General features: G+C 46.7%; 1 protein-coding gene across 1 annotated transcript in view; it reads left to right on the top strand.

The window, feature by feature from the left end:
* Nucleotides 1-345: 345 nt before the first annotated feature.
* The window catches only part of KLHL3 (kelch like family member 3), a 71154-nt gene continuing 45178 nt past the window's right edge, over nt 346-26321 (top strand). Inside the window, exons 1-3 of the mRNA XM_021701909.1 lie at nt 346-467; nt 9551-9713; nt 22852-22961. Coding sequence (XP_021557584.1) covers nt 351-467; nt 9551-9713; nt 22852-22961 — 390 coding nt within the window. The 5' untranslated portion in view covers nt 346-350. The remainder of the gene's footprint in view (nt 468-9550; nt 9714-22851; nt 22962-26321) is intronic.

Raw genomic sequence — 26321 nt, 5'->3', positions numbered from 1 at the left:
GCTGTGCTAGACCATGTTCTCCTTGAGGACAGGTGCATCTCTTGTTTACTTTTCCTGGCCCCCTGTGTATATAAACTTACAGGAAATGTTAGTTGAATGAGTTACTGCACACAGATGTGCTTCAAAATGGAAATGGGTGACAGAGTGGGGAATGTTTCAGACTGGTTTGCAGATGATCACAGATCCAAAGTTGGTGTGACCCAGATGTCGGCTGTTTTATACTCCTCTGCGCCCGAATCCTTTCTGCTGCCTGCTGGTGCTTTTATGTTGCTAAGACAGGGCAACTTTCTCTGTGAAAGTTAAGCACCAAGTTTGTGTCCATTTTGGTTTTGTTTTGGACTGTAGGTGACATGTCTGAGAGTAAAGCCAAGAAGATAGAAATCAAGGACGTGGATGGGAGGACGCTGAATAAGCTGATTGACTACATCTATACGGCAGAAATTGAGGTGACCGAAGAGAATGTCCAGGTAAACTCAGCCCCAGCTCACAACTCATCCCACACTCAGGACACTGTTCTACAGCCTCATTTCACTGAACCCTCACAACAACTCATTTGGTACCTGGAGAGGAAACTAAAGCTCCAAATAGGTTAGGTGACTTGCCTTGCATCACATGGCATGTTGGTGGGTGAACAACCCTCAAACTCATGCCTGCCTGACTGTGGCACCCATGCCCTTAACCATGAAGCCATGATACCTCTGAATGAGCTTGGGCCCCGAGCACAAAGTCTTTATCTCATGTTGGTTCAAACTCTGGGTGAAGGAAGAACTTAAAGCCTGGTTGACCCCACTTATCCCCAGTCATCATCTCATCTCAGGGATTCTCAGTGCGGATTGTGAGGCTGTTAAAAATTTTTCCTGTTTCAACATTAGTCAGCCGAGTTTCTCTGAGCGCTCATGCTCAGAGATGGAGGTGCCAAGCACCAGGTCTGAGCCTCAGCAGGGGTGTGCGGCTGCCTTTTCCTCCTTTTGCTGCCCTGCCCTCATCCTCGGCAATCTGGAGCCTTGAAAAGAGGAGCCGAAGACACTGCTTCACCCAAAGATGTGTGTCTTTACTGTGGGGACACGATGCACCATCGACATGCTTCAGTAGGGGAGATGGTTGAGGGTGTGGCCCACTCTGGAGGCCTCCAAAGCCCTGGGTTAAACCCAGACACAGGACAGACTATTTCTTGTCATTAAGGGCCTTACTATTTCAGTAAAGTGCTGGAAGTTGCAGGTGATATGAAGGATTTTTCTTTTCTTCTTCTTTTAAAAGCACAGTTCTACCTATTCCCTTTATCCAGAATGACCACCTCCTTTACCAGGAGGTAAAGGAGGCTAAGTTGGTCATCATTTATTCATTCAATTCAACCCGAATGTCTGAGTGCCTGTTATATGCCCGGCACTTTGTTGGGCACAGTGATTGTGACAGGAGCAGTGGCTGCTCCATTGCCTGCTGTCATGCAGTTTGTGGTCTAGGGGTGAAGACAGATGCTCGTCAAATAAGCACACAGTAATGTCTGTGCACAAATTGTGGTAAGTCCTTTGAAGGAAGGGAACATGATAAACACTATCAGGGGGACTCAGTCTGGATGGATGAGGCGATCTGGAAAGGGCTCTTTTGGGAGATTGGATTTAAGCTGTGGCCAGCACATGAGTGGGAGTTGCTTCTGGTAACAGTGTGGTGCAGGGTATTGGTGAGGGTGAAGGGGACATGGTACAGGCAGGTTGGGGGTGTGAGGCGCCCTGCCTTTGGTCCTGCAGAGCCTGCCTCTCAATAGAGCCTGCCTTTGTCTCTGCCTCTGGACAGACTCTTGGATTGTTCAGTGATCTAATCTAATAATCCCCTGCCCTTTAAAAAATTGAGGTGTATTTTATACACAATAAAACACATAGCCATCCCCTTTTGTTTCTGGTCTTTTTCATCCAGAATGGAGTGGGCAGCGGAGTGTGCACATCTTAGGTCTAGGAGCAGAATTGAAACAGCGGAATAACTTTTGGGCAGTAACAATGAGTGCAGAGTAATTTGGTATAAAATGAGTATAGTGCATGTGTTGAAAAAACATGTTAAATGGATGATGGTTATATCATCGTCACATTAATGTTCACTTGGATATTTTATTTTATTTTATTTATTTATTATTTTTTTTTTTAAGATTTTATTTATTTATTTGAGAGAGAGAGAATGAGAGAGAGCACATGAGAGGGGTGAGGGTCAGAGGGAGAAGCAGCCTCCCTGCCGAGCAGGGAGCCCGATGCGGGACTCGATCCAGGGACTCCAGGATCATGACCCGAGCCGAAGGCAGTCGCCCAACCAACTGAGCCACCCAGGCGCCCCACTTGGATATTTTAAAAAGTGATGTAAATAATGAGATTTACAAGATGCAAAAAATTACATCTTTTGCAACTATGAAAAATGCTAGATGTCAACCTAAAAATGTGCAGGGGGTAAATAATTTTTAAAAATCTTGCATTAGGGTCTAATCAATAACTTTAAGAAAAGATTTATTTATTTTAGAGAGAAGAGGGGGAGAAGGACAGAGGGAGAGAGAGTCTCAAGCAGACTCTCTGCTGAGTGCAGAGCCTGATGTGGGGCTCAATCTCACGACCCCGAGATCACGACCTGAGCCAAAACCAAGAGTTGGGTGCTCAATCAACTGCACCACCCAGGCACCCCTTATCAATAACTATTAATCCTATAGTGTGGTAGGCAGAGTAATGACCCCCCCAACAAATGTCCTAATTTCTGGAACCTGTGAATATGTTAGGTTAACTGTCAAAGAGGAATTAACCTTGTAGATAGAATTAATGTTGCTGATCAGCAGAATGGGGAGATTACCTCAGATTATCGGGGAGGGGGCGCGTGTAGTCACAGCGGCTCTCTAAAGTGGAAGGGGGAGGCGGATAAGGAGAACCAGAGAGATGTGACCCGACAGAGGCTCAACTTGATGTTTCCATCTCTGAAGACAGGGGAGCCATGAACCAAGTAATGTGGGTGGCCTCTAGAAGCAGGAAAGGCAAGGAAACATTCTCCTTTAGAGCCTTCAGAAGGAATGCAGCCCTGTTTACACCTTTATTTCAGTCCAGGGAGACCCATTTGGGACTTAGGACTTTCAGAAGTGTCAGAAAATGAATTTGTGTTGTTTTAAGCCACTAAGACAAAACCAACCCCCCTCACCCCCCAGAAAAAAGCCCACAACACTGTGAGGTTGTAGATTGTATGACTGGAACCAGCTTTTTCTTCCCTTTTTATCATATCACAAGTAGTACCTCCCCCCACCCCGTGAAGAATACGTGAAGAACAAAGCGTTTACAAACTTGGATAATGAGAAGATGTTCCACTCTGGATCCTTATCGCCTGGCCGGGTGTTGATCTTTGCAGTGTTGGTCTAACCCAGTGGTATTGTGTACAACACAGTGTTCTTAAGGCAGGAGCAACAGACTCACCAGAGGACTGTGTAGAACGTGGCCTCACCATTGCTTCTGGTAAAACTACTGTATAGGGGCAGGGCAGGGGGCCAGACTGAAGATGTGCAGGTTCAGAGGGAGAAGTAGAAGTAGTGATGGGGCAGGAGTTGAGTACGGATGGAGGCCTGGCTCCACGCCTTAGCCTCACCACTAATGGGCAGAGTGCTCTTACTCTAGCCCTGTCGCCCTGCAGGGTGTCAGTTGTCCCAGCTGTAAAGTGAAGGCATGGGTCTCAGCGAGCTCTGGCCAGAGGAGACACTTACTGTGTCAGCTTCTGATTTGTGTTCCCTCTTCTACCGGAGCCTCTCTGATACCCCCACCAATAGCCTGCCTCAAGGATCAGTTTTCATAATAGTACCCATTCTGTTGGGTGGTCATGAGTCAGACTGCATTCAAATCCTGGCTCCACCATTTTCTAGCTGCGAGACGCTAAGCAAGTTACTTAACCTTTCTGTGCCTCAGTGTTTTCATCTGTAATATGGGCATAATACTAGCACTTAATCTCAGAGGGTTGGTGTGAGGATTAAATGAATCAATACAGGTAAAAGCCTTATAACATTGCTCCCCTGTGCTGGCAGAGGTAGGGGCACTCTGAGCACAGAGACCCTGTCACTAAGGAGCACATGGTCTGAGGCTGGAGACAGATGGCTAAGCACCTGGGTCCTCTCCGCTGTGGTAGGGCCAGGGTGGAGGTACCCAGGACTCAGGGAATAGCCATTGCTGCCTTGGTGAGGATCGTCAGGGGGGCAGCCTCACTGAGGAGGTGTTGTGTGGGCCCCATCTTGAAGAAGACTGTGAGGTCAGGCTTTCCTCCTCTGCCCGCATGTCTGTGTGCCCACTGGTGTATGGGCCCCTTGAGGGGCCAGCTGTGTTCATGTGTATGTGGGGGGGTGGGGGGCATGTGCAGGGGCTCCACTGTGGGGCACAAGGCAGAAGTCAGGGAACTGTGCATTACTCGGCATCAGTGAAATATACTATTCGTTTACCCTGTTCCTCCGCACTTTAAAATGTGGTTTGGTTGGGCTGACCTGGGGGAAAACAAAACTTAAAAGGTTCAGAAGAGAAAGTTGGGATCAGATTGTGGCTGCTTCTTCATGCTGTGATGTATCTGCTGAGGCAGTTGCTCACAAGCTAGGAAGACACCCTTTGTCGAGGATTTGGTGCACCGCGGAGGAGAGCGTGGAGGCACCGGGGCTCCCCTGAAAGCCTGAGAAACAATGGTCAGAGATTTGGGGCTTGCTTAAATGGCTTGCAGAGCTCCACCCTTAATTCCTTCCCAGCCACGCTTACCCTGGAGAGACGGCATTGCCCTTCCATGGTGGAGGTAACTGCCATCAGAGCTGACACTTAGTATTACTGGTTGTAAGCCAAGCATGTGTTGGTCACTTCATGTGCATTATTTCACTTAATTTCATCACTACCAAATGAGTATTCTAATATGGTCCTTCTTTTATAGTTGAAGAAGCTAATGCTCCCCAGTGGTTAAATAGGTAGTAGCTTTGGGGTTTGAATCCTGCTCTCTCCACCTCACTGTGCTCTGTTGACGTGGTGAACTTGAGTTTCTTGTTAAATCAAGGATCAGAATCTTGACTCCAGCTCATGATAATCAATAATAATAAAACCTAATTTAACTGAGCCCTCCCTGTGTACCAGGTGCTTTGTTGCCTGCTTTAAATGTATTATCTCATTTGATTCTTGCAACAAGCCTTGAAGGCAGTACCATTATGGTCTTTATTTTATTGTCCAGGTGGCAGAGCACAGAGAGGTTAAGTAATTTGCCTTTAGTCACATGGCCCGTAAGTGGAGAAGTCAGATTCTAAGGGACACTTTTAATCACAGCAGTGCTAGTTTGTTAGCTCTCCTGCTCATCTCCAACCGCTTTCCCTCTCCCTCCTTTCTTCCCTCCCTCCTTCTCTCTCTCAATCTCTCTCTCTCTCTTCCCTCCCCCACTTTCTTTTTCTTTTTTTTTCAACATATTTTTATTTAACAATGTTTTTGTGCCAGGCCTCATGCCTGGTGTTGGCAGAGACAGACCCACTGTCTGGCTGGGGCCTTCGGCCTGTCACCTGGCCCTCTGGTTGGTGGTCTCCCTCCCTCTAGGCATGGCCCTGCCTCCCTGAAATTCCAGGAGTCGGTGCTTTCTGAGGCAGGGCATTTCCTTTTGTTTTTGTTAGAGGAAACAAACTCAGTGACGGGATATCCTCTGCTGTGTTTTCATGTTATCCGAGGGAGAGAAAAAAAACAAAACGGGGCCTGCTCGTGGAAAATGGAGGGGAGGCCATTTGCAAGCTGGAGGGAAACCTGTAAACTCTCTGCTGAGGGTCATTCTAGAGTCTGTCTTCCCAGAACTGAAATGCTGGGGTGGCAAGAGGCAAGCTGAAAGCTTTTTGACCTCGACTCTTCTTGCATCCCCATGGTGGTTCCAACCAGCAGCTCCTCCAGTGTTGGCCCCCTCCTTCCAGGCACCAAGCGGGACTGCCCCAGTGATTCCACCAAGCTGAGGACCTGAGCTTGGCCTCTTGCTCACAGCCCGTTACTGCTGCCCCTCAAGGGAGTCAAGTTGCACGTGAGATAAGAGAAGAGGAAATCCTCCGAAAGCCCTTGTTGATGTGGGAGAGGGAAGCGAGGACAGCCACCTTATGGATGTTTTGCTCTCTTTTCTTTCACAGCCTCTGGGGATTTGTGTCTGTTCGCATGGTGTGCAGCCCCCAGAACCCCAGCGGATGGGGCCCCCATTTATCCCTGAGACACAGAGTGGGAGCAGTGATAAATCTCCCAGCCTCCAAACCTTGCCCTCAGCTTTCTGACTTACTTTACTTTTCTTCACGCCTTCCTGTATGAAGCAAGTTGTGGGAAGAAAAGGCCCTTTGAGTCATAGCTAATCACAGTGTAAGATCAAAGAGAGGGAAGGAGCAATTAGAGAAACCACAAGCCCCCGTTCACTTGAGGAAGTCATCTTGGGAATGCTTTTGGGCAGGAGTGGACCTAAACAGGATGGGGGGGGGTGTGGAAAGGTGGAAAACTTTTATAATTTTTGCCTGCTAAGTGTGTTTTGTGAACAGTAGGGAAAAGCTATGTGGGTAGCTCTATCCAGAGAGGTTTTAAAAACTGAAAGTATAACCTGAGGAATATGTTCAGGAAGTATTTATTATTTAATTTCTTTGGCCGATTGTCACGAGCTTGAGAATTTAAGCACCAGCCCGTGCTGCTGTCTTTGTGGGGAAAAAGAAGGCAAGGGGGAAGGGGCCTTGTGTCCCTGGCATGCTGTCATCTTGGCTTGGCTGGGAATGCAATCTGGGGGCGGACTGGACTCTCAGAAATCCTCCTCTGTGAGGCTCAAAGGGCTGCCAGCCTGACCCTTTTGGGGCTTGTCCCACCACTGAGTAGAGTGTGTGCTGGACAACATTTGATCATTCCTCTCCACCAGGGGTTCTTAGGGTAACTGGTTAGACGTTCCTGGCCCCGAGTGTGAACAACCACCCCAGTTTGCCAAGGACTGAGGGGTCTCCTGGGACAGAGGACTTTCAGTGCTGAAACTGGCAAAGTTTCAGCAGACCGGGATGATCGGTCAACCGGTGGCCCCAACTGTAGAGTTTGTAGCTAGTGCTGGTCCAAGGGGTATCATAGAGGTCATTTGGGGATTTGAAACACAGCTTTCCATTCCTGCTATGTATTCAGCAAGAATGGTTAATGGTTGTCTACTTAACTAGCAGGCCGAGACTAATCTGGTCCTAGAATCTGTTTGGCTAGGCTGAGCAAGCTCACAGGTTAATTGAGGTTCCCAGTTTATAGCTGTTTAGTGGCGATGGAGCTCAGGTGGTCAGATTTGGAGCTACCTTATGGTCTAAAACTCCCAAGAGTGCGTGCTTTTATCTTTCTCCGTTTCTGGAATGAACCAGTGGCTCAAAAAATACTAAGGACATGATGTTAATTTACTGTTGGGGACATAGGAGAGTGGAAGAGAGAAAGGAGAGGAGCATACTTTCTTTAACTTCCTGGAACTCAGCTGCGTGAGGGAGGAAGTTAAGCGCATAGGAAGGAAAAACTTGCCTTGTGGAGAGTAGGTGCTTAGTTCGGGAGTAGGACCACGGGTGGTGGAGGCTCTTGGTGGTTTCTGCAGGTGGGCAAGGATGAGGAAGGTGACCAGCTGCCAGGTTTTAGCACTGAAAGTCCTGTGTCCTCGGTCCTAAGAAAACTTAGCTGCTTACCGTAGTGGAGGGACAAGGCCCAGAATGGACAGTGGAGCAGGGTTTTTGGCCTTATTGCATGGAGGCATTCAGATATGTTTTGGGAGAAAGTCAGGGTCTAGAATTTAAATTGCTTAAAAAAAAAAAAAAAGACTTTTGTAGTGCCCTGAATCAAGAAAACAAATGCATCTGTAGCCCATGTCTTCCTGGGCAAGCCCTTGTGGATGAGAACAGCAGGAGTCTAGTTGGTCCAGATGCTCTCTCTGAAAGCCAGGGGAGCAGCTGAGAGCAAAGGCCTGGGATGTGGGGGTTGTTTTGGGGTGAAATGGATGCTGGGAGCCCTGAGCTCAGCAGCCTCAAAGAAAATATAATGCTCTGTGATTTTTTTTTTTTTTTCTTTTTGGAAAGTCACTCTCAGACTGTCTACCCCTTCCCTAGGGTGGGGGTGGTAGGGAGCAGAGCTGGGGTCTAGTAGGACTGTGCCATTTCTCCTGGATTTTTGATCCAGGGGGCTTTGGCAGCTGTGGGAAAGTCCTCGGGAAACTAGAGTGGGGTTGGCGGTCTGAGCACCCCTCTGGCCTGCTCAAGCCAGTCTTCCCGGCTTTTAGGAAAAACACCTAAGCAGGAACTATTTCTGTTTTCCAAGATACAGTGTAAACATCCATGTGTTCTATGACCTTTTAAAAGGAAACTATTCTCTCCTTTGTCTTTTTCTGAGGATGTACCCAGGGATGTTCTTTGCCATTTATCTGTTGGATGGGAGAATACAGTGTGATTGTCTGAGTCTTGAGGGATTTGAGGGTCACTTTTTTGTTCCAGTAGATTGTAAGCTCCATAAGAGCCGGGGTCTGGCTTACTGCGCTTACCACTAAACCCCAGAGCCTAGACCAGTACCTGGCATATACAGATGCTTAGTAATTAAGTGGTGAAGGCAGTAGTGAACAATTTAGTAAGCACCTGAGTGAAAATGGTATGCTAAAGGCTGTAGGGAAGTGCTTTCTCAAACTTGGCTGTACATTAAAAACACCTGGGGAGCTTTGGCAATGTCTCACTGTCCAGGCCATACCTCATACCTCTGAAGTTAAAACCTTTGGGGCTGAGACCCAGGCATCAGTATTTTAAAAATTCTCCAGGTGATTCAATGTGTAGCCAAGTAGGAGAACCAATCTATCTTGGTCGGCTTGGGCTGCCGTAACAGAAGACTATAGAATGGGTGGATTAAACAACAGAAATTTGTTTTTCTCCTGGTTTTGAAAATTTGATGTCCAAGTTCTAGTTGATTCAGTTGCTGGTGAGACTCTTCCTGGCTTTCAGAAGGTTGCTGTCTCCCTGTGTCCTTACATTGTAGAGGGAGCAAGAGCTCTGGTGTCTCTTTCTCTTCTTGTAAGGGCCGCACCTTTATGATCTCATTTAAACTTTATCACCTCTTCATAGGTCCTGTCTCCAGATACAGTCATGTTGGGGTTAGGGTTTCAACATACACATTTAGGGGAGGAGGGCACAAACATTCAGTCCATAAGGGGCTTGTTACTCAAAGTTTGGTTCTTGAGCCAGTAGCCACAAGCATCACCTGGCTTTTCGTTAGAAATGCAGGCCCCCAGGCCCTACTCCAGACCTCTTGAATCAGAATTTTAATAAGATGCCCAGAGATTTCATATATACATGAGTGATTGGGAGGCACTGCTATGGAATGTAGGGATACAGAGACTCTGCTGGTGCTTAGGGCTGCGAAGTGGAGAGTCGTGGGAAATAAGGCTCGGCTGCCCTGAAGGAAGTTTGGACTTAGTTGGACAGGCAGGGGAGGGCCACGCAAGGACCTTGAGGGAGGGAGTGCTCTGATTGGACCAGTGCTTTAGGGCAATGAGGGCCTGCTGGAGGGGATCTGGTGTCTCAGCATGTCACCTTCTCCTGCAGGTGCTGCTCCCAGCGGCCAGCTTGCTGCAGCTCATGGATGTTCGGCAGAACTGCTGTGACTTCCTGCAATCTCAGTTGCATCCCACCAACTGCTTGGGCATCCGAGCGTTTGCAGACGTGCACACCTGCACCGATCTTCTGCAGCAGGCCAACGCTTATGCAGGTAACGGGGAGCCGGGTGCCGCCCCTCTCCCGAGCTTGTGGATTTAATCACCTGGTCTGCGGTGGACTCCTCAGTTGTGAGAAGCGCACTTTCCCATGAAGCAATTGTAACTTAGGGACTCAAGACATGTGGAAAGATAGAAGATAGAAGAGTTGCGCTCATCACCAAGTGGAATAGGATTAATTGCCAGACGTTTGGTACCGACAGTCGTTTTCACAGGAGATCTGAGAAGACTTTGTGGAGGGAGGAGTCATTTGAGCGAGGTCTTGAAATAATCTTGTTGTTGTTTAAGAAAATTTCGTTCTTGATCGAAGTGTTCTATGGGTATGATTTTAGAAGTCAAATACTACTGCATGTCTTCTAAAGGTAAGCCAGAGGCCCTGTTCTGCCTTTCCCCAGCAGGTCTTCTTCTGTAGGGCCACTCACTCATCTCCAGTTCTGAGAGAATTAAAGTGTGGGTTCTGACTCCACGGAAAGCTGCTTCATCTACTTTTTACCTCCATTTATCTAAATAAAATGTTTGTATCACTATTTCGGACTTACTAGTTTGAGACAGAGCTGTTGACTTTTCACAGAAGTACAAGATTGAGCTTTCACGGACTTTCCCTCATGGATACACGCTCTACGCTCTTCCCCATTGTATTCTTTTTTTTTTTTTAAAGATTTTATTTATTTATTTGACAGAGAGAGACACAGTGAGAGAGGGAACACAAGCAGGGGGAGTGGGAGAGGGAGAAGGAGAAACAGGCTCCCCGCAGAGCAGGGAGCCCGATGCAGGACTCGATCCCAGGACCCTGGGATCATGACCTGAGCTGAAGGCAGTCGCTTAACCAACTGAGCCACCCAGGCGCCCCTCCATTGTATTCTCCTAATACCATTTCTACAACTGAGCAGAGTAATAGATTATAATTAGTTTTTTTAAAATCAGAATTTTTTTTTTTAATCAGAAAGGCAGTTAATAATTGTCTTTTTCAGGCCGCAATTTTATTCAACTTATAATCTCGCAGACATTAGAAAACATCTAAAGAGTGCTGGTTAATAGGGAATGAAGGGTAGCAGAGTCGGTACTAGGCATAGACTATTGGATCACATTGTGCTCCTTTGTTGGGGAGTGCGTTTATTCAACAGTGGCTTGAATGCCTACTGCTAGACGCTTTTTAGGTGCTGGAGAAATCATGAAAAACTAAACAATTGAAGTCTCTGCTCTCATGAAAAAGAAATTGCCCTTTTCTTTTTTATAGTGAGTGTTCCTACCACTAATTCTTATAAAGCAGATTTTTGTAAGAATTGAACAGTAACTGTTCATCAGATAATGTGCTGATTCCAGTTTGTTTCTCTGCTAAAGCTTGTCATCCTCTGATTTTTTTTAATTTAAATTCAATTAACCAACATATAGTACATCATTAGTTTTTGGTGTAGTGGTCAGTGATTCATTAGTTGTATATAATGCCCAGTGCTCATCACATCTCATGCCCTCCTTAGTGCCCATCACCCAGTTGCCGCCATCCACCCCCACCTCCCTTTCCACAACCCTCAGTTTGTTTCTCAGAGTCCAGAGTCTCTCATGGTTTGGCTCCCTCTCTGATTTTTTCCCATTCAGTTTTCCCTCCCTTCCCCTATGGTCCTCTGCACTATTCCTTATGTTCCACATATGAGTGAAAACATCTGATAGTTGTCTTTCTCTGACTTATTTCACTTAGCATAATACCCTCCAGTTCCTTCCATGTCGATGTAAATGGTAGGTATTCATCCTTTCTGATGGCTGAGTAATATTCCATTGTATATATGAACCACATCTTCTCTATCCATTCATCTGTTAAAGGACATCTCGGCTCCTTCCACAGTTTGGCTATTGCGGACATTGCTGCTATGAACATTGGGGTGCATGTGCCCCTTCTTTTCACTGCATCTGTATCTTTGGGGTAAGTACCCAGTAGTGCAATTGCTGGGTTGTAGGGTAGTTCTATTTTTAACTTCCTGAGGAACCTCCATACTGTTTTCCAGAGTGGTTGCACCAGTTTGCATTCCCACCAACAGTGTCAGATGGTTCCCCTTTCTCCACATCCTCACCAACATTTGTTGTTCCCTGTCTTGTTAGTTTTAGCCATTCTAACTGGTGTAAGGTGGTATCTCATTGTGGTTTTGATGTATATTTCCCTGATGTCATCCTCTTGTTTTTAATGGGGTTTTGGGAGGGAGTATAGAGATGGATGTGAATGTTCGGTCCACCATGTTTAGCTGGAAAGAAATCTTCATTTTTTTAAAGACTTTATTTATTTATTTGAGAGAGAGAGAGCACAAGCAGGGGGAGGAGCAGAGGGAGAGGGGGAGGGAGAGAATCTCCAGCAGACTCCATACAGAGTGCAGAGCCCGATGCAGGTCTTGATCCCACAACCCTGAGCCGAAACCAAGAGTCTGATACTTAACCAACTGAGCCACCCAGGCCCCCCAGAAATCTTCATTGATATTTATTTCAACTTGATGACAAAGAAAGATCATGAGTGGCCCAGGTAATGGGTCTAGTTCTTTTAAACAATAGATTCAGGCAAGGCCCCCTCCTTCCCTTGCAGTAAGGCATCTCATTCTTCCCCCTGCCCAAACAAATACTGTCGATCTTCTGTTCTGTGTCTCCTGTCCAGCCCATGACTGGAAATGAGCTGAGGGCCTGCTGGCTGTCCACCTGCCAGCTTCCTGTGCTGTTAGCCCCGTATTCTACAAGACACTGAGCATGTGCTCTGTTTCTTAGAATCCTTGCATTCTTTTATCAACCCCCAGACCCCAGGAGCCTGCATAGATTCTCATTTCTCCCTGACGTCTGTTTCGGACCCAAATGGGGCTGGTTGTGAAGATGATGATTTTTGTGAAGGACGTTCCCCAGTTGGCCCAATTCTGAATTCTGATGACTCTTCCTGACTCTGACCCTTGACTCTCTTGTTTCTCTGCTATCCCTTCCCTGCCTTCTTTTTCATTCCTCTCCCTCATTTTCTTTCTACTTTTTTCTCAAGGAGCCCTTTCTCTCCCTGGACAGGGCTCCCCAGCCCAGCCTTTGAAGAGGTCACTTTCTTGAGGGACGTGTGCAGGCTTTGCTTTAGCAGGAGCCAAGAGCTTGGCCAAGGCCCAGGTCAGCTTGTGAGCATCTGCTGGTGCGGGGGCAAAGGGAGAGTACTTAGATGCCAAGAATTCTCTTTCTCTCTTCCCTGTCCCGCCCCCAGCCTTCTTCCTCTGCATAACGTGTACATGCACGTAGGGTTTTGTGTTTTGCAGTTGGCTGATGCAATTTTCTGAGGTTTGGGCTCTGTCCTGAAACCCCAGCTTTGACAAGGCTCCCTGCTTCTTCTAGCCTGGCTTTCCCATACTTTCCACAATCTGTGTTTTCTTCCTTTGGCCCTTTCACTGTCTAATGGTGACAGACACCAGTGGGAGAATGGGGAGTATGCAGTTAGAACACATTGTGGGTTTGGTACTCCCTGGTCCTGATGTTGTCACGGGGATTGGGTGCTGTCAGCGTTGTGGGTGTGTGTGCACACACATGCGTATGCAGATACCCTGATAAATTATTTTTAGTTGGCATTTACTGAGCTGTCACTATGGGTCACCCCCTGCTAAGTATTTTAGACACATTATCTCATTTAATGCATGCAGCAGCTAAGGAAACTAAGGCACAGAGAAGTGTAGTAATTGGTTGGGGTCACACAGCCAGTTGAGACAGAGGCAGGGTTCAAACCCAGATAGCATTGACTCCTGAGCCAGTGTTTATAACTACTACATTCTTTGGCTTCCAGGCTCCATTTGGACACAAGGTAGCCCTGTGGATTGGTAACCAGTGAGTGTTGGTGACTAGAGTTGACATTTTTCATTGGAAGTGTGAGCCTGGAGGACCATACCATGTAGTCACCAAATCCCAGCAGCCAGACCATGTAGACAGATGACCAGCTTCTCTGCTAGACTTGGGGGGTTTAGTCATCTTCGGGTGGGGAGGTGAGATGTAGATGTCTTCTGTTCCCCGTTGGCAGGCTGCCCTCTCATGGCACATGCGAGTCCTTCTACTGTCCCTGGCATGGCTAGCGTGACTTCAGATTGAGAGTCTCCTCCCTTTGGTGTAGGCCCTCTATGGATCCCGTGACGATCTCCTGCTCATAGCTTTCTCTGTAGCCCTCAGCTGTGCACATTGGAGAAGTCATGGTAATGCAGAGGTTGGTAAGACCTGGACGGGAAGATTTTAGGAGAAGCAGGGTGAAGGTGAAATTGTGAAGTGTTTAGAGAAGGATATATAAAATGATTATCCACACTTAATGCCTCATGCCTACCCACGGATGTGAGTCTGCTTCGTTTTTTTTGGTCTTGTACCTCCTGACTTAAGATGGAACCTGGCATTCTCTGCCATCACTGCCTCTTGAGACAGAGCTGATGGCTTGTCTCAGTCCCATTATAAGTGTGGGGATGTGGGCACTGACGAGGGTCACATACAAGGGGCAGGCAGTGTCAGCCCTTGTGGTCACAGGCTTCCCTGCCCTATGCCTCGCATTAGGAGGTGTTTTAAACCAAGAAACTACAAGGAGACCTTCCACTTCAGAACTAGGGATCAGACCAGCCAACACTTGGAGCACAGCTTCCTCTCTGTGATGGGGGTAGTACATCCATCATGCTATGTTTCCAGGACGGCTTGGGGGATGGGAGGACAGGGAGGAGAGCTGCCTGCAGAAGTAGGTGTCCCCAGGGGCTGTGTCCCCAGGGCTCCCTGCCGGTCTCGTGATCCGCAGTAAGAGGGCCTCCCATCTGGGTCCTGGTGGACAGATGAGGCTCCTCGGGTCACCACTCCTGCTGCTACTTCTGGCGAGAGCCATTTCCAGAGCTTCTGATTTTGGTTTCTCTTTATCCAGTTGCTCAGGCAGGTATGTCCCGCTTCCCACGCCCTTTCTGGTCTCTGGCTAGCTGGCCTCTGCCTGTACTTGTCCACGACCCGCAGCTCTACTTCTGAATTCTATTCTGTTTTTCTCCTCTAACACAAACTTTTTTTTGCTCTTGTTATTGCTTTTGTTACTACTGTCTTAATAGTAAACCACCCCTGACAGTTATAGAAAAAGCAGACAGGCAGAAAGAGCAGGAAAAGCACACAGTCCTACTCAGAGAGAACCACGGGCAGCATCTTGATATAGAGTCATGCCCATCCTTACCATGGCATGTGTATGTTTTACAGCTTAAACAAAAATCTTCACATGGGGAGCCTGGGCGGCTCAGTCGGTTAAGCGTACAATTCTTGATTTTGGCTCAGGTCATGATCTCAATGTTGTGGGATTGAGCCCTGTGATGAGCTCAGTGCCCAGTGGGAGGTCTGCTTGAGATTCTCTCCCTCTTCCCCTCCCCCCCTGCTTGCTCTCTCTCAATAAATAAATAAAAAAAATTAAAAAAAAATCTATCTTCGGGGCGCCTGGGTGGCTCAGTCGTTAAGCGTCTGCCTTCAGCTCAGGTCATGATCCCAGGGTCCTGGGATCGAGCCTCGCATCGGGCTCCCTGCTCAGCGGGAAGCCTGCTTCTCCCTCTGTCTGCCACTCCCCCTGCTTGTGTTCCTTCTCTTGCTGTGTCTCTGTCAAATAAGTAAATAAAATGTTAAAAACAAACAAACAAACAAACAATCTTCAAAAAAAATCTTAGAGTATTCTGAACACCCTTCCATGTTAGCAGATACATTACTATACCATTATTACTGAAACAAATTTATTCAATAAAATTCAACTCATCATAAACATATACTCATCATAAAAAAATTCAAACAGTACAGAGTTATAAAATACAAAGTTAATCTTCTCCCAGGCCTTCTCTCTGAAGGGGACTGGGGGACTATCTTGGGTAGCCCTATGGAATATATATATAATATATATATATTATATATATATATATAATGCTTTTTAACATACCTAAATAGAAGCATTCTGTACTCATTGTACTTTTTCTTGACTTAATACAAAATCTTGGAGTTCTTTCCAGACCCTTGTGCATGACTGTATCTTATTCTTTTCCTCTGCTGCATCAGACGGATGAACTATATAGTTTACTTAAGCAGTCCTCAATTGATGGACGTCAATGTTACCAATGTTTCCCTCATAGAAAATGCTTAAGTGAGAATTGTTGTACGTGCTATTTGGAGAACACTTGCTAGTGTTTAAGTAGTAGTACGATTGTAGCTGTCCAGTAGTACCAGCTTAGTAGCATAAGGCAGCTCAAAGAGAGTGTGCGCTAAAAAAAAAAATGATGGATTTTGCCAAATTGCTCTCCAAAAAATGAAACTATTTTTAAGGTGAGCTCGTGCCTTCTGCTAATTCATCAGCTGTCTGGTGAAGGCACTGAGAGGTAGACACAGTACAGCTCTGGGAAGACTGCAGCACCGCCTCTCTCCACCCTGCTGCCTATTTGCTTTCCTGTTTGGAACGGCCCCGTCTCTTCCTGCTGTGGCAGTCCCCTTTGCTTCCTCTGGGTCCAGTTTCCCCCTCAAGTTTATGCCCCCAGATTTTTTGCTGTGATATTTTATTCTGGGGTCCGGGAGGGTTGTTGCATGTTTAGAAGCTGACTGCTTAGACCCTTGCCCCCAGCTGATGGGGTCGCGAGCAGCTGGGAAAGGGACCCTGGCCTTTTATGCAGCCTGTTTCTTACACCTCATTATTATTTCCAGGACCGCTTAATCTTTAACCTCATCTGCCAGGGCCCAGGTTTATGGGGACTCTGTTGCTTGATAATTGGGCAGCCCTGTACTGGGCCATCAGCAGAGCTGGTTGGGAGGGATGTTAATGGGACCCCATTAATGAAATGGCAATTAAAATTCTTTGGCCGTGTTGTTTATATCAGTCTGCCAAAGCTGAGCTGAAGTCCTTCAGCCATGGGATGGAAAAGCCATCGGATTTCATGTGTTCGTGGAGAGAAATAGCCTTCTTTTGACTGAGTCACTTGAGATCGTGGAATGAAGTGATTAAATTAAGGGCGACGAAGATCGTTGACAAATCATTTAAAAAACATGAGCCTCTGACTCAGTGAGGGTTGTCTTATGAAATTGCCTCCTCCGACTTGGCATCATGAAATGATGACAATGATGGGTAATGATGATTGTAGGAGTTTTTCACCCTTTCTGAACACTTGCTGAACACAGGCATGGTGCTGCACATTCCGTAGGCATTACTTCATTTTGGCCACGTGACTGTGAGAGGTGGTTATTATTTCTCCAATTTATAGATGAATAAACAGAAACACCAGGAAGCGATTATTGTAACTTGCCCAAGATCACACAGTTTGTGAGTGGCAGTGCGCGCATTCACAGGGAGGCTGTGATACCAGAGCCCAGAGCTCGGACAGCTTCTCTGTCTGTGGCGCCTGCCTCACTCCCGCCTCCCCCTGATTTTCTGCTGCTAACTCGAAGGTGGCAAATGAAGCAGGAGTGCAAGACGTAGCTAGTTTTTGGAGAATAAGTTTCTTTTAGGAAACTTCCCTTATCCTTCTATTCCCTGGGTAACAGGGAACTCTGGTGTTGAAGCAATAACACTGTGAACAGCGCAGTTTTGATGTAGCTCCTTGGGGTGTGTGTGTGTGTGTGTGTGTGTGTGTGTGTGTTAGAAAGGGGGAATTAAGTCACCCGGGAAAGAGAGCTCTTATGCCACCATCCCCAGGGAGGAGAGAGGTAGTAATATTTAGGGTCTGAGGGCTGGTGGTTATGACCCTTGTGGGACATGGTCAAGGTGAGAGCCCTGTTATTTTCTGTGAGACTTTCCCTGCAGCAGGGAAATGGGGAACCCTGAAAGCTGAATCCTGATTCAGGAAAGCTTACTTCTGCCCTCCAAAAATAGGGCAGTAGGGGACAGAGAGATTTAAAGCGGTTCTGTTTTATTGTGTTACCCTACTAAAATGTTTTGATTCTGTTTGTGTGTCCACCTGTGTCAGCCTGTCTTTCCTTGGTGGGCGGTGGGGGGGAGGGAGGGGATGGTGACCAGTAGTTAAAGTCAGAACTACTCATTCCTATTCCCTGGGGCTGTTGGCTCTGGAATAATGGGGTTCATTTCATCTGTGCGGGTCAGAGAAGTTATAGATGGGCTTAGTTCCATTTGTTCTGGGCTTGTGGTTTAGATGAACTTGATTAAAGGCTTAGTTTATTTCATCCCATTAAGAGGGAGGAATGGGTTTGGGATTAACTTGGGAGGTTGCCCAAGTCCTAGGCACTCCTGGAGAATGGGCAGGGAAGCGCAGAACATGCAGATGTATGGACACTGAGAATTCAGCTTCGAGTAAGACATACACAAGATAGACCCTGCCCTCATGGGGTTCATAGCCCCAGTATGAAGGAAAGACTGCACATGATAAAACAGCCTGATTAGGGCGATGATAATTTTTATTTTCAGTTTTGGGTTCTTTGGAAACACAAGAATATCCCTTCCTCTAGCCTGGTGGGCAGGGGAATTAGGAAAGAATCTCAAATCAGGGGTTAGGTCTAAGATTTGAACCCTGGACTGATGCCAAAGTGTTTAGAACACTACTCTTCTAAGGTTTTGTTTTATTTTTAAAGAAAGGTTTTTAGATTCATATTTTTTTTTGTCTCTCTACAATAATAACCCTAAGAGGGATTCTTAGGGTGCTTTGACACCTATATTGAATTTTACTACCATGGCCTGCTTAGGACGAATTATCATCATCATGGGGACCAAGAATATTTGTTGTCATCATATAGCCTTGGTTTCAAAACCTGGCTCTACCACTTAACTGCTTTGTGATCCTAAGCACATGGCTAAATAACTTTCTGAGCTTCCATTTCTTGATTTGTGTAATGGGGATATTGATGCTTCAGTAGGACTTTGGGGAGAAGTAAGTGCCTAGCACAATGTTAGCTGCTGTTAGGAAATGCCCTCAGCTTTCTCCAGGCCTGCTTCCTTGAAAAGGTGGAGCTGTGCCCCTGGAGCTAGCCTGTTCTCATCCTTTCAGCTTTGGGAAGATGTGTGTGTGTTGGTTGGTAGGGAAAGGATGTCAGGTTATCTGGTGGTTTCCCCGCCCCCCCAACCTCCATAATTTCTCATCCAAATGGACAGGAACAGACATACAAAACTTGGAACTTAAACAGTGCTTGTTACTTATGGTAAAGGCTGGTTAATTAGGACTCTTAACCAAAAGTCTTAAGTGGCTTTTCCCCCACCCCTGTTCCCATTCCTCCTACGAAAAAGAAGCAAAAAGACTAGAAGAGTTAGAGTTTATTATTGGAGACCTCCCCTTCAAGGGGCTAGTCCATGGTTAGAAGATACTGTGCTCCCTGCGCACCCCACCTGTCCCCTAAGATCTAGCCTACCTGCCTCTCCATTGTATCTCCTGGAGCCTGGCAAGTTTTTCAGTGAACATGTGTTAGAGGAATGAAGATATAGCCTAGGCCCCAGCTAGACTGGGCTGTTGTTGTTTTCTAGACATGCTCTGCATTTTCCTGCTTCCATGCTGTCATTTATACCTGGAGTGCCTCTCCCAGTCGTGGCCCTGTGGATTTGGGGTTGGAGTTACTGGTGCCTTGTCTTATGCCTCTTATAAGCTAGTAGGCTCCTTGTAGGCATCAGCTCTGCTTTCTTCATTTTTGAAGAAACACTGCATCTGGTACACTATACATTAATGGTTATTGACCATTTGCTGTGATCTCAGGAAATGTGAGTTACTTCTATTTGCTTATTTAGTGCCCATACACCCTTATGAAACAGCTACTATTATTAGCCCCATTTAACAGATGAGAAAACTGTGTAGCCTTAGGAAATTGAGTATCATATCACTAGAAAGTTTGTTGGACTTGATGGAATTAAAGTGGGTCTCTAAGGCCTTTGGGGTCCACAGCCTTATCCACAGGACCTGCAGTCCCAAGGGATGTCTCTGATGAAGTGGAAAAGCTTCTCTCTTGGAGAGCAGTGCTGCCCACAGAACTGGACTTTGTGAAGCAGGAACGTGGGCTGATGTAATATTCATCCTTCATTTCTAAAGAGTTTCTTAAAGAACTCAAAATGGTCTCATCAATTTACATATTGTTGTCTCTGAGCTTCCAAACAAGCTTGAGACCTAGGTCAGCTATTACAGTCCCATTTTATGGACAATGAAGCCAAAGGCTGGAAAGAAGTGACTGTAAGAGGTGGAGTTAGGACTCAAACCCAGGTCTTCTCACTCTTAGCCAAGGCTCTTGACTGCATTCTCCTTTAATACACCAAAGCAAACAAAGAATCCACAAACAAACAAGTGTTAAAGCTAGAGGATTCTCAGGGAGGTATCTTCTGGGAGCAGAGGTGTTCCTTTCTGGGAAGCGGCTGGGGAGAGGGCTGACTTGAATATAAAGTCTGCTGGGTAACTTGTGTCTCCCAGGAAATCAAGTTGGCCAGAGTAGCCTGTTCCTGCTTTTCTATCTTGTTGAGTGTTGCTAGTAGAAAGGGGGCTCTGGGGGCTCCAACCTGTCTCCTCAGACAGAAGGAGAAGGGAAGGAGTTTCCCTCTTTGCTCCCTTTCTGTGTTTCCCTGCTCACGAATCTCCTGGGTCCCAGGGTGCTAGTCCTGGGTGGGAATCTGCTGCGTCTCCCTACCAGCTGCCCCCTCCTCACCAGCTGCTGCTTCCTGGGAGAATTTCTGGAGGGATTTCAGTGGGAGGTTCCAGATGGGCAGGACAGCAGCCCACTTCAGAAAGAAGGGACCTAGATTCAAATTCTGTTGTGCCCCAGAGACTGAGAGATGGGGAAGCGTGGGGGCTGACTGTTTCCTGCCTTGATTGATCTTTGAGAATTTCTGGTTTGTTAACCAAGCCACTTAGAATACATATCGCTGCACTTCATCTTCCTTTGCAAAATCCAAGCCCATCTACTTTTGGCTTTATGAGCTTTGTGGAAGTACTTTTCACACCTTGGATTTTAACTTCTTACCTCCCCCTATTTTCTTCATTCTTTTGCCTCCTCCAAATGTCAGGTTTTGGTCAGCCAAAGAAAAGGCAGGGAGGCCCTGTGTGGCTCTGAACCACGGGGATGTTGGTGCTGGTTTGCCTGACTCTCCTGCTGAGCTCAGCCTTGGCAGGTCCACAGAGTCTTGATGTCCGTCCTGCATTTTGTTTTGGTGTGGTGACTCCACACCAAAATTTTCTCTCCACTATTTCTTGGTGTTGCCAACAGATGGAGGTCTCTGGTCCAAAGACATCTTGGAACAGAAAGGGCATATAGGGAGAATCCTGTTGCTTTCCCAGGCCTCCAGGCCAAGAAGGCATTCCCATCACCCAAAGGAGATTGTTCACTTGTTTTTATTTAAAAATTTCTAGGAATAGACGGTTTAAAAAATAATACGATCTACTCTTAAATATTCCCTTCGTTAGGGAAGTCTTTTAAATGTCTAACCGAAAATCTAACCAAAGGCCTTTTCCTGTTCACATATGGAGAAGCACGGCCAGCTTTTTACTTTATGGCATTTGCTTCCCATTGTAAAGGATCTGCCTTTTAAATTTGCTTTTGTTATGTCCAAACATTCCTGAGTTTCGGGATGGACAAGGCTTAATTGTGGGCCCAGTGATCTCAGTGGGCCGCTGAGGAGCAGGTGGGGAGCCCTTTCTGTCCAGTGAAGGGTGGACCAGATTGTTTGTAACTGGATCTCTGAGAGTAGAATACTGACATTTGGAGGCTCTGGATGAAGGGTGTATGGGAATTCTTTGGGTCCGAAAGTATTTCAACATAGAGTTTAAAATGAGTTTTATAAGAAATGATTTAAGTCTTCTTTGTTTGGCTTTTAAGAAGCCGATGAACGTGAGAGCAGAGCTGAGCATGCTCTGGTTTCCCTTTCCATCGCGCAGCTAGCTGCGGCAGACCCGCTCTGTCCACAGCTTCCTGGGCACGGAGCACTCTGAATCTCACCCAGGGGCTGTCCAGGCCACGTGGGGGTAGCCCTCGCTGGCAACTGGGAGGTGTCGCCTCTAGAATGATCCAAGAAGCTACGAGGACAGAGAGGGGCTGCCAAAGAAACAAGAGAGGGGGCCGGGAGTCTGGAGGGCAAGGAGCAAAGATGCTCCTGCGGGCAGTGGGGCAGAACCACAAGAGAGCCCCAGAAAGGGGCACATGACAAAGGACCCTGTGATCTCCAGAACCTGCTGCACCAGGAATTGTCAGCTCTTGGGCCAATGTACCTTGGCATAACTTGTGAAAATACTTTCACACTTCCTTTCCCATCACAGCATGGGAGCGAAGCAAGATGAGCCGTTGTATCCCCATTATACAGAGGGACAGTGAGGCCTAGGGAGGTGAGGCCATTGGCTCAGGGACACGTCTTGCAAATGGCAAAGCCAGAATTTGAGTCTAGTTGCCTTCTTTCTGAAGTGTACACTCCTTCACTGACATTTCGCTGTCTCTGTAATAGCAACATGGTGGCCTGGGCAAAGGTCGGGGTAGGAATTGCACTTGGCATTTCCCTTGTGTGGACATCCGGCCTGTGTGTTTTGTCTTGGTTTAGGTGTCCCCAAATTCCCCTCCATCTTAATGGTTCCCCCTGGCCTGCCTCTCATGGACTGTTGCTAGTGGTGGGGGGGCCAGCTGTGTCGCCTCGATGCCTGGACAGATGCTTAGTTGGGCCTCCTTGTGAATCAGAGACCGTAGTAGGCTTGACTTTGGACACAAAAGGATGATGCCTTCCGCCAGCCGTGAAATGTTGACTTCGTACCAGAACCCCCGGAGACTTCCAGCCACACAGCAGTTCTGACCCACTTTTGTTTGGCTGAGCTGCAGGGGGCACGGTCTGTAAATCTGCCAGCTTGCGCCTTGAGGGGAAATGAGCTCAATTAAGTAGGCAGGTCCCAGTGAGGCTTTTTTGCAACGCCATTAATAATCGCGTGGAGCATGGAAAAAATATAACCTCACATCTCTCTGCCCCATTTTCATCTGTGTCGATGTTCAGGGTGGAGGATCACACAGAGGGACGCCTTTGCTGCCAGATTGAGGCTAGTTTCCCTTCAGCCAGGATGTGCTGTCTTTCTGTCTGCCTCTCCGTCTGTCCCTTTTCCTCATGCCTGCCCCCAAAGTGCCCAAGACTCCGCTGTGAATTTCACAGATTGCCAGGGCCATGGAAGGGCAGCAGTGTGTTATAACTTTGTTTTCTGAACCTCTGCCTTTTTTTTTTTTTTGGAACAGAGCAGCACTTTCCAGAGGTGATGCTGGGGGAAGAATTTCTTAGCCTAAGTCTGGACCAAGTGTGCAGCTTGATATCCAGTGACAAGCTGACCGTTTCTTCAGAGGAGAAGGTACGGCATGGCCCCTCGGTGAAACAGGACCCTCACGCGTGAGGCGGCCATGGGAGGGACAGTGAGACCTTGTCTCTTTTTCAGCGGAAAAAAAAAGGAGCTCATTTTTTTTTTTGTCCCTTTAAATAATTAGAAAAGGACCTTCTGGCCCATGTTCACTACATTTGCTGTCTGGACCCTTTGAGGAAGAAATAACGCTGGTGATGATGATGGTGACAAAGCTGCCTCCATTAACTGGACATTTACAGTTTGCCAAGCACTCTGCTAAGTGCCTTGTTCTCTTCAGTTCCCTCAGCCTTCACCACAGCCCTGTGAAGCAGGCATTGCCCTTGTCCCCACATTGCAGATGAGGAAAACTAACTTGGAGGAGTTAATTAGCTTGTCTGCAGTCACTCGGCTGGTCACTGCAGAGTTGCAGTCTTCCTGTCACCTGGTCTTAGTCACTGTCCCACATGGCCTCTTGGGAACATCATAGAGCATTTAAGCCAGAGCTGACCTTTGGGAAACATCTATTCTAACAGGGGATTGGAACTTTTACTGTTGAGGAAACTGAGACTCAGAGAAGGGATAGGATCTGTTGAAGGTTCCACAGTGAGTGACTGGGGCAAAACTAGAGCCTGGGTCTCTTGACACCTAGTGCCCCACCTCACCGACTATGTGCCACTTCCTTGGTGCTGCAGGGTTGATTTCTGCCCACTGCTTTAGCTGACCCCTGAGGGCTGATCTGTCCTACCTCTAGGTCTTCCTTCTCACTGACGCTCCGCTTGGATTATTCTCCCCTTTCCAATCTCACCTGTTGGAAACCAGTTCCCGTTCCAGTTCTATCAAGAAGAACTTCTTTACTCCAGGAGATGTAGTCTCCTATATTGAAAGTAACATACACTGGTGTTGGCCAGTGGGGTCCAAATCTTCTCTCTAGTATTTACAAATTAATTGGTGACCTTGGGTGAGAGAGTTTGCTTCTTCATCTGTTTCTCATGTATAAAGTGAGAATGATAATAGGACATACTCCAGGGGTGGGTGTGGGGATTAAATGGGATAAGGTGTGTCAAATGCCTGGTGTCATACCTGGTACTTGGTAGGTGCGCATTCGGTGGTGGCTGAGTTTATTAGCGACCATGTGTCTGGAATTTATTCCTTCCTCCTCTGTGTTCCAGGATAATACTCACCTTGTTCTGTTTTTTGCTGCAGTTAGTTTTGAGCCCATCTGACCTCCACTTGACCATGAGTTCCCTGATGGTAGCGACCACATCTTACTCTTCCCTGCATCCTCAGAGATGCTCAATACATGTTTCTTGGATTGTCTTAGTCCGCTCATTGTGTCCCAGATTGAGGTCCTTTTCTGAGGAAATATTTAAGGAAAGGCCTTTGAGAGGGATCTTACATTGGCGATGAATGTCCAAAGCCACATGTCGGGAGAATAGGGTGGCATCACAAGCCCCCGCCTGTTGTTCTGCAAAAGTTTGATCCAGAAGAAAAATAGTTGTGGATTGGAATCATGGGCTGCCCCAAGACTTCAGAGGGATTTCCAGAAGATTGACTGGCACAACTAGCTGGACTGTCTCTTAGACTCAGTGAGGCTTCCACTTTCATTAACTGATGTGAGATATCACCTGCAGGGTAAAGGATGCCTCTGGCCAGGCCATGGCCGCTTCCTGCTCCAGCCCCAGCAGCAAAGACTCCCTCACTTCTTGCCAAGCCCTGTTTAATGTCTTCTCCGGATCGTGCTACTAAATGGGCACAGTTTGAAGGAAGGAGCTAGTTAGTTGATTGACCGTGTGGTAGTTGGTGCAGTTGGCCAGTTTGGGGCCTGCTTGAGTGTGTCCTCAGGTGTAGTCTGAGAAAATGTCAACAGCCGTATAAGCAGCAGGATTTGGATCGTCTTGGGGGTATTTGGGTTGAGAGGGGGGACCCTGCTACCTTTAACTCCTGTGGGCCCATCCTGCTCGGAGATCATAGTAAGCTTTCCTCAGGTGAGGGCTTATCTGTGCTTGCTGTGTCAGGGTGGTGGTGCAGGTGGGTTGTTAAGAGGGAGAGGCATTTTAGTGCCCTGGAAACCACTTGGGCTTTGGACTCAGGAAGCCCTGTTTCCATGCTCCACTTGATGCTTACTGGCTCTTTGATTTTCAGAAGTCACTGGTCTCTTTGAACCTTGATTTTCTTACATGTAAAGTGGGACTACTAAGAGTACCTCCCTTACGGAATTAGGAGGATCACAGATACTGGGTGTAAAAAATCAAATATAGTGTTCAGCAGGTGCTAATAAATGGCGGCTGTCATTGTAATGACCATAGTCCTCTGTTTTGAGGCACCATTGACAATGTTCATGGTATCAGTGTTGCCACTGATAATGGTAAAATAAGCCATGGAGTTAATTGCATCTTTCCAGAAGCAAAGAAACATGACATTAAATCTACGTGCTTAGAACATTGTCTATAGTGGCTCTCATTCATTCATATGCTTACGTAGGAGTTGCTTGTTCTGTGTAATTAGAGTTTAGAGTAGAGGTATTTTTTTTTTTAAGATTTTATTTATTTATCTGAGAGAGAGAGTACAAGCAGGGTGTTGGGGGAAGGCAGAGGGAGAAGCAGACTCTCCATTGAGTAGGGAGCCTGACGCGGGTCTCAATCCCAGGACCCTGAGATCATGACCTGAACCGAAGGCAGACGCTTAACCGACTGAGCCACCCAGGTGCCCCAAGAGTAGAGGTATTTTTCACGTCAGCGAAGTTGTATATTATATTTGGTTCTCAGAAGTTATTTGTAACTTCAGAGTTATGTGATGCTTTTCATAAGGTAGATTGCTGATAATCTTGATCCCTTTGGTACCTTTAAGGTTGGCAGTATAGTTTTTTTTAATTTTAAAGGTTTTATATTTCAGTGACCTGTGTACCCACACTTGAACTCACAACCCCTAGATCGAGACACATGCTCTACCGACTGAGCAGCCTGGCGCCCCCTAAGGTTGACAGTATAATTTTGAGGCTTATCAAAGAATAGTGGGGTTTGGCCCGTGTTTTCTATTTCTAATTTTATTTCCCCTAATTGATTACATATTTCTGGAAGTTAAATAGCTGGAAGCTTTTGACAATTGGATGTTTGTTGTTTGAATGCTAGCTCTTAAGGCTTTGAAAATTCTGTGATGTGTTCCAGGAGATTTTGTGATTTCTACTTCCTTTAGTTACATTTCATAATAAGTAACCTCTTGCATATACAATAGCCTTTTCTTTCACTATTGCATTGTAGTGAACTTAATGGAGTATATTTGAAGTAATATAAGGGATCTTAATTTAAGCTAAAATTCAACTGCATTTGATGTTAACATTTGCGGGGGCTGCGTGGCTCAGTCAGTTAAGCGTCC

The sequence above is a fragment of the Neomonachus schauinslandi genome, chromosome 7, assembly GCF_002201575.2.
Source record: "Neomonachus schauinslandi chromosome 7, ASM220157v2, whole genome shotgun sequence".
In the NCBI taxonomy this organism is placed as follows: Eukaryota; Metazoa; Chordata; class Mammalia; order Carnivora; family Phocidae; genus Neomonachus; species Neomonachus schauinslandi.
Note: the sequence above shows the minus strand (reverse complement) of the source record. Positions and strands in the feature narration are given on the sequence as shown.